The 16,851-nt window shown below is 65.3% G+C and overlaps 1 protein-coding gene across 2 annotated transcripts; it reads right to left on the bottom strand.

Moving 5' to 3' along the window:
- Positions 1–377: 377 nt before the first annotated feature.
- LOC123350343 (thymus-specific serine protease-like) lies at positions 378–8,421 on the bottom strand. Of its 2 annotated transcripts, none has more exons than XM_044988872.1 (12): positions 8,088–8,421; positions 6,234–6,412; positions 5,918–6,017; positions 5,435–5,564; positions 4,844–4,967; positions 4,203–4,280; positions 3,727–3,774; positions 2,920–3,192; positions 2,009–2,150; positions 1,453–1,632; positions 1,183–1,328; positions 378–840 (listed from the first exon to the last, which is right to left on the bottom strand). In XM_044988872.1, the coding sequence occupies exons 1-12, from the start codon at positions 8,149–8,151 to the stop codon at positions 721–723; spliced, it is 1,584 nt and encodes a 527-aa protein (XP_044844807.1). In that variant the 5' UTR covers positions 8,152–8,421; the 3' UTR covers positions 378–720. The 2 variants fall into 2 exon arrangements, with proteins under 2 accessions (XP_044844807.1, XP_044844808.1); XM_044988873.1 differs by having other exon boundaries at positions 378–797; positions 8,088–8,346.
- Between the last annotated feature and the right edge of the window lie 8,430 nt (positions 8,422–16,851).

Genomic DNA, 16,851 nt, shown 5'->3' with positions numbered 1-16,851 from the left:
ACCTGGCAGAGAGGGCGGACCTGCGGTGTGGCTGGAGCACACTGCTCCGTGGCTATTCTCTGCCCCCCAGGGCCCACAGTGGCCAGAGTTCAAGTTAGAGCAGCCCCAAGGCTGCTGTAACTGATGCAGGGTCCAGAATATGGGGAGTGCAAAAGAGGTTTAGGAGCAGGCCCCACCCTGGTCCCCTGGTCCATACTGAAGCAGCGAGAACCTGCCCTGCGGGGTATCCCTAAGGGCTCCGCACACCCTGGTCCTGATCCTGGCGATTGGAGCCTCATCAGACAATATGATTTACACAATAGGACCCAGCAACAGGCTGATCCTGCTTCGTTCGCCTCAGTCGCTGCCACGAAGGAGCCGACGGCTTCACAGAAACGTCTAAAAAAACCATCTTTCATTGGATAAAGGAATGAAAGGACCCAAACCAACGCAGCAGGGGGATGAAGCTGTCCCCAGAAAATCCCCAGGGGTTTGGCTGGCCCCAGCGCAGCAGATTTCTCAGACCCCCCTTGGTTCCCCGGATCATGTTTTGTTGTGTGTCGCGGCAGCAGCTGGGAGCCCCCATCGCGGAGCCGTTGCGCTGGTTGCTGGACGAATGCCGAGCAGAAAGCTGGCCCCTGCCCCGACGAGCTGGCAATCAAAGTAAATCTCTGCTGGAAGGAAGATCTCGCCGCGTCCCTCCGCAGGCGAAGTCCGCACAGCGTCAGAGGGCGAACGGCCTCACGCCCGGAGACTCAGGGGGCCGAAGGCGCCTTCCTTGCCAAGCTCAACCAGTCGCCAACGTGGTAGTCGATCCGCTGCAGAAGCAGGGAGGGGGACACGGAGCGAGCTGGAGGGACCCCGCCAGGATACGGAGATCCCACCCCATCCCTCGTGCTGCGTCCCAAAGGGCTGGATCCTCAGTCACGCTCAGGTGTGGGACCAGCCCACTGAGAACCCCCTCCCCCCCACGCAGGGACCGCCCCACCCCCCACCTGGCATAACGGCTCTGCACCCACTGGCGTAGGGGGCAGATCGGGGGCATGGCTGGAGCCCACTGGCTCTGGCTGTTCCCTGCCCCCATGGTCCTTCACGGGGTGCAGTGTGCGTTAGAGCAGCCCTGGGGCCGGGGCGAGTCACTGGAACGTAACGAGGTTCTGGGGTTCGAGTCTGGGTCGGTTCCGATTCCCGCCGGGCTCTTACCTGCCGGGCCGAGACGAGGGGCAGGGGGTCGGAGGACCTGGAGGGGTTCATGTTGGCACAGTGGGAGGTCCCGTTGATGAGGATGGCCAGCTCCGAGCGCGACTGGTTCTTCAGGACGCTCAGCGCATGCCAGGGGTCGATGTCGCCTGGGCGGGGGCCAGAGGAGAGGGTGCTTAGCTCCAGCGTGGCAGGGGGAGGCGATGCCAGGCCTGGCCCGCGGGTCCGATCTCGCGACCGCCCCCTCCCCAGCGGCCGCCCCCCCACCCGTACCATTCACAAAGAGGATCCTGCTGGCCTTGGGGTGGTCGGCCCCGTAGTATTCATTGGTGAAGGTCACCGCCTCCCGCACGCGCTCGGGGCCGATGCCGAACACCTGGGAGCAGAGGCCGAGCTGGGCCGACAGCGTCAGGAGCCGGGAGAAGGGGCAGGTGGCGTCTTCGCAGGTCTGGTCTGGAGCAGGGGAGACGTCAGCACCACGGTTCTTTGGGGTGCCCCCCCGAGACAGACAAAGAAACGGGGCGATCGGGGGGAGAGGGTGCCCCCGGGCCGGGGGGAGCCGGGGCGAAGGGGAAGGGGGTTCCCTCGCGAGGCTGCGAGACGCAGCCGGGCCCCGCGGTCGCTCTGCGTCTCGACCTCCCCAGCCTGATGCCCCCAATCCCAGTCGCCCCGTCTTGGGGCAGGGACTGAGGGGGGCTTTAAGCCCCATTTGCTCTCCCCAGATTCTGCCCCGGCCCGTGGGGTGGGGGTAGAGGATGCCTGGAGGTGGGGGATCGCATGGGGGGCAGCAGGAGGGACCGACCCCCCCCCCCCCACGCAGCCAGCTTACAGTATCCGAACTCGGTGCAGGTCTGGAAGTACCACTGCCGCTCGCCCACGCCGCTGAGGGTCAGGTTGGCGCTGCGCAGCTCGGCCAGGGCGCGTTGGTGCGAGTTCTCCACGCAGGGTAGCGCCATGCTCTCCAGGAACCCCTGCCACGGGCGGCGACACACGGGGGAGTCAGCCAGGGCCACCCCCGCCCCTCGGAGGGACCCGTCTGGCTCCGTCGCCAGCGGCTCTGGCCCATGGGATCGACAGGAGGGGGCGCCCGCAGCACACTGGCGGGGGGGGCAGGACCCCTCTGCTCGTAGCTGACTGGGGAGAAACTGGGCTCCCCCCTTCCTTTAGCCTCTCGGGACGGCTGTACCCCCCACCACGGTGCATCATGGGAGATGTCGTTCCAGTGCTTCATTCTTTATGGGCTAGGCTTCCCAGCTGGACTTCATCTCCCATGATGCACTGCAGCCACCACGTGCCCACCCCTCCCCCTGGCCACAGTGCATCATGGGAGATGTAGTTCTGGTGCATTGTTCTTTATTGGCTGGACTTCCCAGCTGAACTTCATTTCCCATGATGCACAGAGGCCACTGCCATGAGGCACCACCTTCCTCCTCCCCCAGATTGTGGTGCATCATGGGAAACGTTGTTCCAGTGCCTCATGCCCTCCCTCTCCTCTATGGATCAGCCTTCCCAGCCAGGCCTCATCTCCCATGATGCACTGCAGCCACCATCTCTCTGCCACAAGGCTGGGGTGCATCATGGGAGATGTAGTCCAAGCAGGAAGCCTGGCCCACAGAGGAGAACAGGAGCTGGAGGCCACCTGAACTACGACCCGGCTCAGCAGTGACGGTCACTGGCCCCTGTGTGCAGCGAGCGCGCTGGGTCTCAGCCAGGCTGGATCCAGACCCCCCCCAGCCTTACGTTATTGACGGCGATGAGTCTCTGGTAGGGGGACCCCAGGCCCGTGTCGTTCATGATGCCGCACAGCTTGGCCACGGTGCCTCCCTGGGACCCCTCGTCGTTGTACTGCACGGCGCCCATGAAGATGTCGGCCAGGTTGCTGGCGAGCTCCCCGCGGTCGTCAGGCTCCGTCAGGGGCCCGCAGGAGCGGAAATCCTTCTGCAGCTCGGCCAGCCGCCCGGCGTGCAGCCTCTGGTCCACTGCGGAGAAGGCCTTGGCCACGGCCTCGCGGCACTGCGGGGGGAAAGGAGAGGCACTCGCCTGCCAGGGCGTTCGCGGCCGCGGGGGATTTTGCCTGGTGGGTTAGATGTGGGGACTGGGAGCCAGGACGCCTGGGTTCTCTCCCCAGGTCTGGGAGGGGAGTGGGGTCTAGTGGTGAGAGCAGGGGGCTGGGAGCCAGGACTCCTGGGTTCTCTCCTGGCTCTGGGAGGGGAGTGGGGTCTAGTGGCTAGAGTGGGGAGGGACTGGGAGCCAGGACTCCTGGGTTCTCTCCCCGGCTCTGGGAGGGTACAGGGCCTAATTCTCCTCTCATTGACACTGGTGCCGGTCAGGAGCAGCTCCTCACATGCCAACGGAAGGACACTGGTGTGAACGGGCCCAGTGGGGCCGGGTGTCGACGCTGGGGGGCGGGGAGCCCTAGACGTCAGAGATGGGCCCCACACACCAGCTCTCTCGGAGCGTCCCACGCAATGCTGGTGGCGGGGAGGGGACGGGACACGCGAATCTCTGGGATTTCCCCCCGGAACCCGCCCCGAACCATTCACCCACCTGGGCAGAGCCCCCCACCACCGGGTCCGACAGACTCGCCGCCACCACCTGGAGGAAAGACAGCCGCGCCGCGCGGGGGTTAATGCAGCAGCAAAAGGGTTAACTAGGAGTCACCGGGTCCCTCCCCTCGCCCCATGCCGGGGCCCTCCTGCGGATCCCCAGCTCCCTCTGCAAGAAGCTGCCCGAGAGCGACGGGAGCCTGGGGGTGCCCCCTGCAGCCCCCAGTCCCTTCCATGCCGGCGGAGCTCAGGGCAGGATTTCGGGGGGCAGCGCAGGCTGGGGAGCCCCAGAGACACCCCCCCCGGCTCCTGCTCCCCCAAGCCCTTCCCTGCCCAGATCCAAAGTCAGGACCCCACAGCGGGGCACAGCTGTCGGGGGCGAAGGGAGAGCTGCTCCGAGGACATTCCCCTCCCCCAGGCGAAAGGGGGGTAGGGAAGCTGCTCCCCCCCCCCGCCCCGCGCGCGCTGCCCACTCACCTGGTTGTAGCCGGTGAAGTCCAGCTGGGCCTGCACCGGGGCAGAGGACGCGACGGCGGCGAAGACCAGGTGGGGGAACTAGGAGAGGAGAGAGAGGAGGGGGAGATGGAGAGAAACCAGCCCAGCCGTTGCTCCGTCTGCCTGGCAGGAAATCCACCCCCCTTCCCACAACCCCATAGGAGCAGGGGGGATGGGTGGGGGATGGGCTCCCCTGCAGTGAGGGGGTTCTGGGGTGGACCCCAGGGCTGGCTCAGTCCCCCCTGCTGAGTCCTCCCCCCTCAAACCCACTAGACCCCACATCCCTGCCACAGCTGGGAATAGAACCCAGGAGTCCTGGCTCCCAGACCCCTGTTCTGACCACTAGCCCCCACTCCCCTCCCAGAGCCAGGGAGAGAACCCAGGAGTCCTGGCTCCCAGCCCCCTGCTCTCACCGCTAGACCCCAGGCTAGCGCCGTCTGGCTCTGTGTCCCCCTCTAGTGGCTGGAGCGTGTACTGACTCTCATGGGCCGGGTGCCGGCTCTATGCCAGCGAAGCGGCACAGGTCTGTGCTTTCAGATCCCGAGGTCGTGGGTTCGATGCTGGCGAGGGGTCCAGCAGAGCCCCATGCACCAACAGCCCCCCGGTGCCCCCCAGGCCGGTACCTTGAGCCTGAACCAGGCGGCGAGGGAGCCGGGGTAGGAGCCCCCGAAGCAGATCCAGGTGTTGTTCCGTGTCAGGTTATACTTCTGGGTGACGAAGAGGTGGAAGGAGGCCAGGTCAGCCAGGCTGCAACGGGACCGAGGGGGAGATCCCGAGAGAAAAACCCACACTGGTGAGCTGAGCACAGAGCTGGGACCCCGGGGTTCCCCCAACCCCTGTGACTTGCTGTCAGACCCCTGGAGGGAGTCAGTGTAATCATCCCCATTTCACAGAGGGGAAACTGAGGCACAGAGTGGGGCCGTGACTTGCCTGAGGTCAGAGAGCAAGCCACTGGCACAGCCGGGATAGAACCCAGGCGTCCTGGCTCCCAGCCCCCCTCCCGCTCTAACCCACTAAGCCCCTCCCCTCCCCACCCTGAGCTGGGGATAGAACCCAGGAGTCCTGGCTCCCAGCCCCCCATCCGCTCTAACCCACTAAGCCCCGCCCCTCCCAGAGCTGGGGATAGAACCCAGGCGTCCTGGCTCCCAGCCCCGCCCCCCCCGGCTCTAACCATGTGGGCACCCCCCCCCGCCCTGCCCCGCCCGGGGACTCACGCCTGCTGGCTGGACAGGAACCGGAGGCTGGCGTCCCGCAGGCCGTCGGGGTTGATGCTGGCGCCGTAGAAGCGATGCTCCAGGGCCACGGCCAGCGCGCCGTATTTCCGAGCCAGCTCCATGTGGTGCCCTGGCACCAACGCCGGCGTTAGGGCACGGGAGCCTGGCAGGTGCTGAGCCCCTCCCTCCCCATCACCCCATTGTGGGCAGCGGGTCCTTCCCCACCCCACCGAGGCAGCTAGTCCCCAGCCTGGGGCCGGATGGGAGCCAGCGCCCCCTAGCAGGGTCAGGCCCCTGCCCCATTTCCTGCCCCCCTGAGCCAGCCAGATCGGGGCCAGCGCCCCCCAGAGGGGACAGGCCCCTGCCCCATTCCCTGCCCCCCTGAGCCAGCCAGATCAGGGCCAGCGCCCCTTAGAGGGGACAGGCCCCTGCCCCATTCCCTGCCCCCCTGAGCCAGCCAGTCCCTGCCCTGGCCCCACTTACCCGCCAGCACAGCGAACTGCGACAGGGAGCTCTCGCCCCCGATGTACAGGAAGACGGGCCCAGCCGGGCGGTGCCAGAACTCCTCATTGATCCAGAACCTCTGTGGGGGGAGAACAGGGGCCGGTGGGTGCGAGGCGGGGGGGGCCCTGCCCGGGGGCAGCTCGGGGGGCCCCAGCGGGTAGCGGGGTCAGTGCACGGGGCAGGTGCGTGCGTTTCACGTGGGTGCGCGCACGCCTGTGCACCTCTGGCTGGCGGCACCGCCCCTGGCAAGGCTGGGGGGATCCGGGCGGGTCGCCGGGCCGGGCCCCAGTCTCACCTGGTTAAAATCCCGCCCCTCCTGCCGATCGAAGTGGTCGAGGGGCTGGCGCAGGGCACCCTCGCTGGGGGCACGCCAGGGCGCCGGGCGCAGCAGCCGCCTCCGGGAGACCGTCTCCTGCATGGCCTGCACCTCGCGCGCCCGCAGCACCTGCTGCCTCAGCAGCCGGAAGTTGCGCCCTGGGGAGGCAAAGGGAGGCGGGGGTGGGGGGGCCGGTTCTGATCCAGCCCCCCAACCCCGGGCAGGGCGGACCCAGCACCGCTCCCCGGCTGGCGGGGAGTCGCTGGGCCTTGGCCCCCCTGGGTCAAAGGAGCAAAACCCATCGGCCAAGCTGGCATCGACCAGCCCTGAATGGGTTCGGGGCTCTGAGCCGCCCCCTAGAACGGAGTCTGTGCAGGGCTGGGGGAGGCGGGGGGGGGGTCCGTGTGTGTGTTGGGGGGGATCTTTGCCCAGTCCCTCTCCTTGGGCACAGGCGAAGGGAATCTAGTCTCCAGGGGTCGCCGTCCGTCCGTCCGTCCGGCTAAAATTGCATTTGAAGAAGTGAAACCATTTTGCTCAGCAGAAGTGGGGGGGGGGGAGACAGGTCATGCCCCACTTCCTTTGGGTCACATGCAGCCCAGGCGAGAAACGCCCCCACCGCTGCTTCCAAGAAGCCAGGCTCAGCAGAAAGCTTCCCGCAACGCGCTGGCTACAGAACCCACTCTGCTTCGGAGCTGGAAACGGGACCCAGGAGTCCTGGCTCCCAGCCCCCCCTTGCTCTAACCACTAGACCACACTCCCCTGCCAGAGCCGGGGAGAGAACCCAGGAGTCCTGGCTCCCAGCCCCCCTGCTCTAACCGCTAGCTCCCACTCCCCTCCCAGAGCTGGAGAGAGAACCCAGGCGTCCTGGCCCCCAGCCCCCTGCTCTAAGCACTAGGCCTGGCTCTCTAGCAGGTTGTGATCTCGGCAGGGAGGGACAGGCCCGAACAGGAATCCAGGGTTTCCAAACTCTTGTCTCCAGGCTGCTAAACAATGGAGATCCGACCTGCCCCTCCCCGCACCACTTCACCTCGATTGGGTGTGAACGCCAGAGCCTAACTACTGGGACCATTAACCACTGAGCTCATCAGGGGCTGCTCCCCCTCCCCCTTCGCAGGGGCCCATTTCTCCCTGAAGGATCCCAACGCACTTTACAGACCCTGCATGCGCTCAATTCGCTTAGCTCGGCGCCAAAACGCAGCCACCTCTGGGGTGAGGCCCGGCGGCTGTTAACACCCCCCTCTGAGACAGAACGTGGCCCCTGTTTAAACAGGGATCCCTCACTCGGCACAGACATGCAGCCACCTCTGGAGGCTGGGGCGCAGCAGCTGTTTATACAGGGATGCCCCAGCACCGAGATGCAGCCACCTCTGGGGTGGAGCACGGGGGTTGTTTATACAGAGACCCCTCGCCTGGTGCCGAGATGCAGCCACCTCTGGGGTGGAGCGCGGGGGTTGTTTATACAGAGACCCCTCGCCTGGTGCCGAGATGCAGCCACCTCTGGGGTGGAGCGCGGGGGTTGTTTATACAGAGACCCCTCGCCTGGTGCCGAGATGCAGCCACCTCTGGGGCGGAGCGCGGGGGTTGTTTATACAGAGACCCCTCGCCTGGTGCCGAGACGCAGCCACCTCTGGGGTGGGGCCCGGGGGGCTGTTAAAGAGGAACCCCACAGGATGAATTTAGGGAAGCAGAACATTACCCTAAGCAGGCCACTGAGGTGACACCCCCCCCGTGCCGGAGCAGCCCTGACCCGGCTGTCCCATCCCATCCCACCGGGCAGACCTGCGGCCTGTACAGCGCCTAGCGCCGCGGTGCCCAGATCATCGCCCAGCTCACCTGCCTCGGCTCCGATCAGCAGCGACAGGAGCAAACCCAGGGCCCAGGGAACCGGCCGCCCCATCTCCAGCCCAGCTCCCAGCAGCTTCCTGGCGGCCGAGCCTGAAAACTTCCTGCCGGGGGCCGCGGGGGGGGGGGGGCGCACAGCGCTGGCAGAGACCGGCTGCTCCCGTCCCCAGCTCGCCCCAGTCACTCACCCGCTTCTCCCCGGCCCCTGCCCCCGGCCTGGCCCCACAGCGAGTCACGGGGTGGGGCCGGGCAGGAGGGTGGGAACTTTCGCTTTGCCGGCTGAGATGATCGAAAAGCAGCGCCCGCCCCCTCCGGTGCAAGGGCCCGTCTGTCGGTGAGAGCCCCAGGGGACCCGGCCAAGCGCCGGTGTTTCGGGGGACCGAACCCCAGTCCACCCCCCTGCTCTAGGCACGAGACCCCCCTTCCCAAAACAGGGCCTAGAACCCAGGAGTCCTGGCGCCCGTTCCCCCCCCACCCACCACGATGTAACCACCAGACCCTGCCCAGAGCCAGGAGTTTCTTCAAATCTGGCCCAGGCCCAGGATTTCAGTGGATTTTACTGACGTGGGAAGTTTGTGGAATCTGAGGGTCACTCAGGACAAAGCACCCGGAGGCTAAATCGCTTCCCAGACCCACTCTCTAAGGGCGCTGGGCTCATACCCTTAGCGGTGGCTTCGCTCTGAATTCCCAGAAAGCGCCCGCGGCTTGGGGGCACCGGGCTGCGTTTCTCCTCCACGGAGCCCGAGTGGAAGTTGTAACGTCTCGGCAGAAATCAGCCCTGAGCCCACCGAGCAGGGACTGGGGCGTGCAGAGGAAGCCGCACAATTAGGTACATCATTAATTGTCTTTAAATATTCACACTACTCAGTCGTTGGGTCTGAGTCACTAATCGCTCCGCTTCGTTACCAGCAAACACAGCCCGCGCCTGAGATTTTCATGAGTTTTAACCGCACAGGAAGTTTGAGCAATGCGTGTTCGAGATCCTTAGCTCCTTCGGACTGCGCCGAGACGCACACGGAGGCTACGTTTCGTAAGGGCCCCGGTCGTCACCTGCAAACTGCTGCCCCGATTTATTTGTGAATTCTCCGAATGCTCCAGCCGGCGCCAGAGAGGAACTGCTGGGTGCTGCAGGGGGACAGGAGGTACATGGAGCTTTCCACACACACCACAGAGGGCAGCTCCCTTCTGGAAGTGCCAACGGCTGGACATTAAAGCCGGACAAAATTCCACTCTGAAACAAGGCCCAGGGTTTACCGGGGGTGTGGTTACCATTGGAACAACTTACCGCGGCATTCGCCAGCTGGTGATTTCTTCAGACACTGTAGTCGGAGCGACACAAGGGCTGGGACTCAGCTCCGGGGTGACGGTGACGTTCTCTGGCCTGGACGGGAGCTCATGGACACGTCTGCCCTTAAATATGTTAAAATGCAAGGACCGAGCTGGAGGCTGGTGCTTCTTTCACATTTTCACTGGCCAGTCAACCCTGGCACCAGGTTTTACACAAACCCGGGCGACCCGGAGCCGCTGGGACGGGCGCGGGGTCTCCATAGCCTCAAATACCAGCCTGAATGTCCAGCTTTCACCGGTGCGGTGGGCAGCTTTCCGGCCCACAGGCCTCGTTGCCAGAGCCAGGCCTCAGGAAGCAGCTCCCGGCGCTGGCAGCCGGCCTGCAAGACCTGCTCCACGCCCGCCCCGGGGGGCCCCGGTGCCAGGTTTATCCAGCTCTCTGCTGGGTTGTGTCAATGGCACGTGGTTCTAGTCCGTGTCACCGCAGAGCCGCTGTTCCTGGCTGGTTGTGTTGCCGTGAGGTGTGGACTGGCCCGAGGGCCCCGCAAACACAACCTTGGGTTAAAATTGCCTCCTTTGGAATCATTTATAAAAGTGGATTTTTAGGAATTCCCCTAATTTGGGGCCAAATTTCACCTTGACAGTTTCCCTTTGAAACAGCGGCTGTTTCCCAGCCCAGAGGGGGCTGCATGTCGTCGGTGGGTGACGTGCGTCCCCGGAACCGTTCTGGCAGCCTTTGCTGGGACGGGAAGGGTCGGTTTGAAACACGACTTGGGTTTATTTTCCAGTCACTCCAGGGGGATTGGGAGTTGGGAGCGCCGGCCAGTAGATGTCACCAGATCTCTTCGGGCGAAGCCGCAGAACTATGGGGCGAGATCACAACCTGCCTGGCCGGGTGCCCGTCCAGAACGAGAGCTGGTGCTTTTCAGCGCTGGGTCAAAGGGCTGATCCCGCCCAGATCGGCAAAATAAACCCCAGTGCCGAGCCGACGGCCTCTCTGTGAAACGAGTTCGCTTGGCCTCAGCCCACGGCCAGGCAACAGCGGCACGTCTCCGTCCAGCCAGTGAAGCCGCCGCTCTGACAGGCAGGAGCTGGGCGGGGACGCAAGAATTCGTCTGCTGCCCTGGCCGTGTCCACACCAGGGATTAGGTGGATCTAATTTTTAAGTGTCAGCCTTGTCTCCAAATACCCCCCTGCCGCCCCGGTGCTCCCAGGAGACCCTACAATAACAAGCATGCTCAGCCCCAGGGCTCACCGGCAGTCCTTCCATAATAAACACAGCACAAAAACAAGAGTGCTCACAGGCAACCCTACGAAAACAAGCCCACGTACCCAGCCCTGCCAGGCAACCCTACAAAAACAAACTCACGTACCCAGCCCTGCCAGGCGACCCTACAAAAACAAGCCCACGTACCCAGCTCTGCCAGGCGACCCTACGAAAACAAGCCCACATACCCAGCCTGCACTCTCCCCACCCACCCACCCTACAATAACAAACAAGCCCCTGCACACAACCCTCTCCGCCGGTCTCAGGCCTACCCTGGGTTATGGGGACTGGTACCGGCGCTCAGCTGTTTGCGATCCCTGTGCCAGGGTGGCAGATACGGTGGATTTACACTCTTGCCGCAGCCTTCTGGGCTTAGGGCGACCAGACAGCAAGTGTGAAAAATCGGGACGGGGCGGGGGTAATAGGAGCCTATATAAGAAAAAGACCCAAAAATCGGGACATCAGGTCCCCCTAGCTGGGCTTAGCTTTGCAGCAAAGCATTGTGGGTGACGTACACCTTCCCCGCGGCTCACGCAGAGCATGCTGGGTAACAGAACATGCACATTGGCCCTTTGCAGCCTGGTCTCTTCACCCAGGCACCCGGGCGGCCGCTCGGTCTCAGGTGGGGCAAAGGCCACGAGGAAACGCCCCTGGCAGGAGAGCCCAGACTGCGTCCGTCCATCCGTCTGCGCATCTCTTCCGAAAGCGGCGGCCTGTCTCTTTAAGAGATTTAAAGGGGCAGCGCACAGATGACCCAAATGGACTCGTCAAATGCATGCGGCCGAGGCTGCCAAGGGCCCGTTGATCCAAACTCAGACGCTGGCCCCGGATCAGAGCGGCCCCACGTGGGGCCAGCTCCAGGGGTCCCCGACTCTGCCTCAGGGTCCCAGCTGAGAATGGGCCCCACCGCCCCCTGCCAGCCCAGCCCCAGGCTCCCCCCACCCCCAGCCCTGCCGGTGCCCCTCACTCCCAACCCGCAGCCCCTGCCAGCCCGGCCCCAGGCTCCCCCCACCCCCAGCCCTGCCGGTGCCCCTCACTCCCGACCCGCAGCCTCTGCCAGCCCGGCCCCAGGCTCCCCCGACCCCTCAGCTCTGCCGGTGCCCCTCACTCCCGACCCGCAGCCCCTGCCAGCCCGGCCCCAGGCTCCCCCCACCCCCAGCCCTGCCGGTGCCCCTCACTCCCGACCCGCAGCCCCCTACCATCCCACACAGCACAGGCTGGGCAGGGGGGTCCCCTTTGTTTCCCGGCCTGGCAGCCCATGGCTCACACCCTCCTTATCCACTTCATTAGGAATTTTAAACCAAGCTTAACCTTCTTTCCCTCATCCGCCCCCCCATCCCCCCCATTAACCGAGCCCCGTTCCTCAGTTCACCTTTGCAAGGTCTCCAGCTCGGGCGTCGTCTCCTCCCATCTGTCCCCGGGGATCAGGGCAGATTAGAGTCCAATCTGTCTGTCTAGTTTGCTGCTTTAAAACCTGCTGACAGGTTCAGAGATTAAATTTACCAACCTTCCCCCCCCCCCGCCCGTGTGCTCCTTCCCTCCCCACCCCCGGCCTCCGCCCGCCCCGGATCGCGGGATGAACCTGCGTGGGACGGGGGGGGGGACATGCAGCTTCTTTTGGGGTCACCCTGGGGCCCCTGGTGCTTTGAGGAACCCATGCCGCTGCAGGGAGCGCGAGGCCCTGGCAGAGCTCGCCGGGGCTGGGGGGGGGGGGGCTCTGTGCATGTGTCTGTCCCCTGGCAGAGCCGGGGGGCCTGTGAAGCCTCATTCCGGGGGGGCCTCCAACACACATCACCGTTTGGCTGTGCCTCGGTTTCCCTGCTCCCAGCAGAGTTCTGGCTCCCAGTGTCCCCTCCCTGTACCAGGCATCTCTGGGCCCAGCTACAGACTCCCGCCGCGCTGAGTCAGTGTCCCCAGTCAGGGCAGACAGCGCGCTCGCCCCCTGGGCCCTGGGTTTGGCCTTAGTGGGTTTGCCCGTGAGCCCTCCGGGTTCAACCCTGTGACATCGAGGGACGTAACTTCGCCCCCCCACCCCCACCCCTGGGTCCCTGACCCTCGCTCCCCACCCCACAGCCACCTCTCCCCGCTTCAGCTCTTAGTGGTGGTCAGCGGGGGCGTGTCCGGGGCCCCAACCTGGGATCAGGCCCAGCTTGTGCCAGGTGCTGTACAAATAACCCAAGCGCTTCCCCTGCTCCAAACAGCTCCCGGTCTAGAGACCCCCTGCCTGTCTGGGCAGCGTCCGGCCCGACGGGGCCCTGATCTCGGTCGGGGTCTGGGCAGCGTCTGGCACGACGGGCCCCTGATCTCGGTCGGGGTCTGGGCAGCGCCCGGCGCGACGGGGCCCTGATCTCGGTCGGGGTCTGGGCAGCGCCCGGCGCGACGGGGCCCTGATCTCAGTCAGGGTCTGGGCAGCGCCCGGCGCGACGGGGCCCTGATCTCGGTCGGGGTCTGGGCAGCGCCCGGCGCGATGGGGCCCTGATCTCGGTCGGGGTCTGGGCAGCGCCCGGCGCGATGGGGCCCTGATCTCGGTCGGGGTCTGGGCGGTGCCCGGCACAATGGATCTGAATCTGCTTCCTATTGGAGCCCATCATCTGCTAATCCCCTCCAAGCCCCGCAGTCTTGGGACTAGCGTGATGTGCCCCGAATGCAGGTTTCCGAGGGATTGGGGGCACCCTCCATGTGCAGATCTCCTGGAGGTTGGGGGTGCAGCTGTCCTGGGGTTCCCGGAGGGCCGGAGGAGGCCGGGTTCGGCAGCTGCGGCGCATCCGCGGGGGATTTGCCAGGTGTGACCCACATTGTCCCAGCGCCCCCAGGCCTGGCGCGGGTCACATGGGCGCTGCCATCACCGGCTTAGAGCCGAGTGGATTTGCGATGTCGTCTGAGGGCGGATTTAGGGGTTAAAGGGAAATGGATTTTTTCAAAACACAACATTCATTACAGGGTGAATTAAAGATGCTCTGGGAGCAGAGCAGGGAGCACGGGCCAGGCGGGAGGCGACGCCACCCACCCCTCACCCGCCCCCCCTCCCACCCAGCCGGCTGCAGTGCAGGGACCGGGGCCGGCAGCTCCTGGCCGGGGGAGACCATGTGCTCTGGCCCTGGCACTTTCCTGCTCCTGCTACACAAGCAAAGAGACAGGGCTGGGAGCCAGGACTCCTGGGTTCTCTCCTCAGCTCTGGGAGGGGAGTGGGGTCTAGTGGTTAGAGCAAGGGGGGCCGGGAGCCAGGACTCCTGAGTCTCCTAGAACGTCAGCCAGTCTTAGCTGGTTGGGAAATACAGAGCCGCTGCCACCCATGGAATCATTTCTATGCCAGCAGAGCCTGGAGGCCCCAGCCGAGATCAGGGCCCCATCGCGCCGGGTGCTGCCCAGACGCCGGCCGAGATCAGGGCCCCGTCGTGCCGGGTGCTGCCCAGACCCCAGCTGAGATCAGGGCCCCGTCGCGCCAGGTGCTGCCCAGATGCCGGCCGAGATCAGGGCCCCGTCGCGCTGGGTGCTGCCCAGACCCCAGCTGAGATCAGGGCCCTGTTGCGCCGGGCGCTGCCCAGACGCCGGCCGAGATCAGGACCCCGTCGCGCCGGGCGCTGCCCAGACCTCGGCCGAGATCAGGGCCCCATTGCGCTGGGAGCTGCAGGGACACTGAGGAAGACTGACCCTGCCCCAAATAGTTCACAGTCCTAATAGACAAAGAGGATCATTATCCCCATATTACAGATGGGGAAACTGAGGCCCAGTGGGGCAATGACTTGCCCAAGGAGCCTGTGACAGAGCTGGGAATTTAACCCAGATCTCCTGAGACCCAGGACAGCCTCAACCACAATCCTCTGGGAGCCAGGACTCCTGGGTTCTATCAGGGAGGGGAGTGGGGTCTGGTGGTTAGAGCGGGGGCGGGGAGCCAGGATCCCGGACTCCTGGTTCTCTCCCTGGTTCCACCACTGACTCCCTGGCACGACCCTTCCGGAAAAGAGCCCTTGACTCTTTAAGCACCGTCTCCCCGTGGCCCAGCGAGGGCCGGTCTCTCCCCAGGGTGCCCCGCGCCCAGCCACCGGTGGCAGCTGTCAGCCGGCATCGCGGAACCAATTTCTCATCTCTCCCGGGCTCCCTAATCCGCTAATTCAGTTACCCGAGTGCGGAGGGGGCAGCGGCCCTAAGCCGATTGGGACATTTGCTAAATTAGATCAGTAAAAATAACAAATTGTGAGTGTGCGGCAGGCGGGCAGGGCGCTCGGCCTGGCCCTGGGAGATGGAAGAGGGGGGCCAAGGTGACGAGATCCCGGCAGGAAGCGTCTGGGGCAGCCCAAGCAGAGTCTCCAGGAGCAACACAGGATCGGGGGGGGGGGGGAGGGGCTCGCCCAGTGCAGTGTGGGTCCCCCAAGTGTACAGTGGTGGACTGGGGGGTCAGAACTCTGCTGGACCCCTGCTGTCCTCCCACAGCCGGGGGGAGAACCCAGGAGTCCTGGCTCCCAGCCCCCGGCTCTAACCACTAGCCCCCACTCCCCTCCCAGAGCCAGGTAGAGAACCCAGGAGTCCTGGCCCCCAGCCCCGTTGCTCTAACCACCAGCCCCCACTCCCCTCCCAGGGCTGGGAGAGAACCCAGGAGTCCTGGCCCCCAGCCCCACTGCTCTAACCGCCAGCCCCCCACTCCTCCCCCAGAGCTGGGAGAGAACCCAGGAGTCCTGGCCCCCACTCCCCACTGGCTGGCTGGCCAGGCCGTCTCTCAGGGGTCAGGCCTGTAATGGGGCTGATTGGAGTGGGACAGGAGCCAGAGTTTGGGGCTGGGAGGCCCGTCCTGTCCCTCCTGCTGGCGCCCCTGGGCTGTGGGGGGTGGAGGCAGGCCCAGCAGTGTGGCAGGGGGGTGGGAGCAGGGGCTAGTTGGCAAGAGGGGCAGGGGCGGCTGCTCTCCAGGGCCGGGGCATGAGGCAGGGCTGGAGGGGCCGTGCCAGGCAGCGCAGCCTAGCGGTTAAGGCTCCATCTGGGCGTCACCTTCTCTCCAGGCCTCTGTGAAACGGGGCCAATTGTCCTTCCCTTCCTCCATCTGGGGGCTCGGCAGGGCACGGAGCGTCTCCCCCGCTGCGCTCGCCATGGTGGGGGCCTGAGCATGGGGAGGGTGGAAGGGGAAACTGAGGCACCAAGAGGGGGAAGTTACTGGCCTAAGTCCCCCCAGCTCTGGGTGGGAGGGGGCTGGAAGCCAGGACACCTTGGTCCTATTCCTGGCTCTGAGAAGGGACTGGGGTCTAGTAGTTAGACCAGGGGGGTTGGGAGCCAGGACTCCTGGCTTCTCTCCCCCCCGTGGGAGGGGAGTGGGGTCTAGTGGTTAGAGCAGGGGGACTCCTGGGTTCTGTGGGAGGATGCAGACAACAATGGAAGGACACCCCTTCGCCCCCAGCCCTGTGCCATCTGGAGCCGATCCAGCTTGGGCCCTGCCCTGGGATGGGGGATCCCCGCCGGGAGGGCGTCCGGGACACGGGGCTCAGAGTTATGGCCTGACAAGGGAGAGGCCGCGAGAGCAACGGGAAGGAGGGAAGAGCGCATGGCAGAAGCTGGGGATTTTCTCAGGAACGTCAGTCCCCCAAATTCCAAATTCCAGTGGGATCCAGGCACCCTGTGGCTAACGGCGGGGTTACCTCGTGAACCGACGCGGCTGCCTGCGGCGGAGCCCTCTGGTGCCTGCCCCCCAAACCAGCAGGAACGGGGGACTCCAGACAGCGCTGAGACGGGCGTTGGTGCAGAGCAGAGAGCGCTCACCGCGGGCGGGAACCCCCCGTCCCCACCAGCCCCCCTCCCCCTCTGCCCCCCGGCCTCAGGGCATCCCCACCGCCCCCCTGGAGCAGCCAGGAGACGTTCGCCCGGCTAATTCGGCTGAAGACCCTCAGCCCTGACCAGTAGCCACCACTGCTAGCCCAGCCCTGGGCTTCCCCCTCCCCCACCGGTGCCCCTCACTCCCGACCCGCAGCCCCTGCTAGCCCAGACCAGCCCTTTCCCCCCCCCAGCTCTGCCGGTGCCCCTCACTCCCCACTCCCAGCTCTGCCCTCCCAGCTCTGCCGGTGCCTCTCAATCCTGCCCTGTGCCATTAGCTTCCATTAGAGTCCTCAGCTGAGGGAAGTGACCCAGGTGTGTGAGCATTTTGCAGGATCGGGGCTTAAATTAGCAACTGCAAGAACCAAAAAAGCCAGCCCAGGACTCAGACGCCTTTGCACGTTTTTT

Source organism: Mauremys mutica, chromosome 15, assembly GCF_020497125.1.
Source record: "Mauremys mutica isolate MM-2020 ecotype Southern chromosome 15, ASM2049712v1, whole genome shotgun sequence".
Classification (NCBI taxonomy): Eukaryota; Metazoa; Chordata; order Testudines; family Geoemydidae; genus Mauremys; species Mauremys mutica.
Note: the sequence above shows the minus strand (reverse complement) of the source record. Positions and strands in the feature narration are given on the sequence as shown.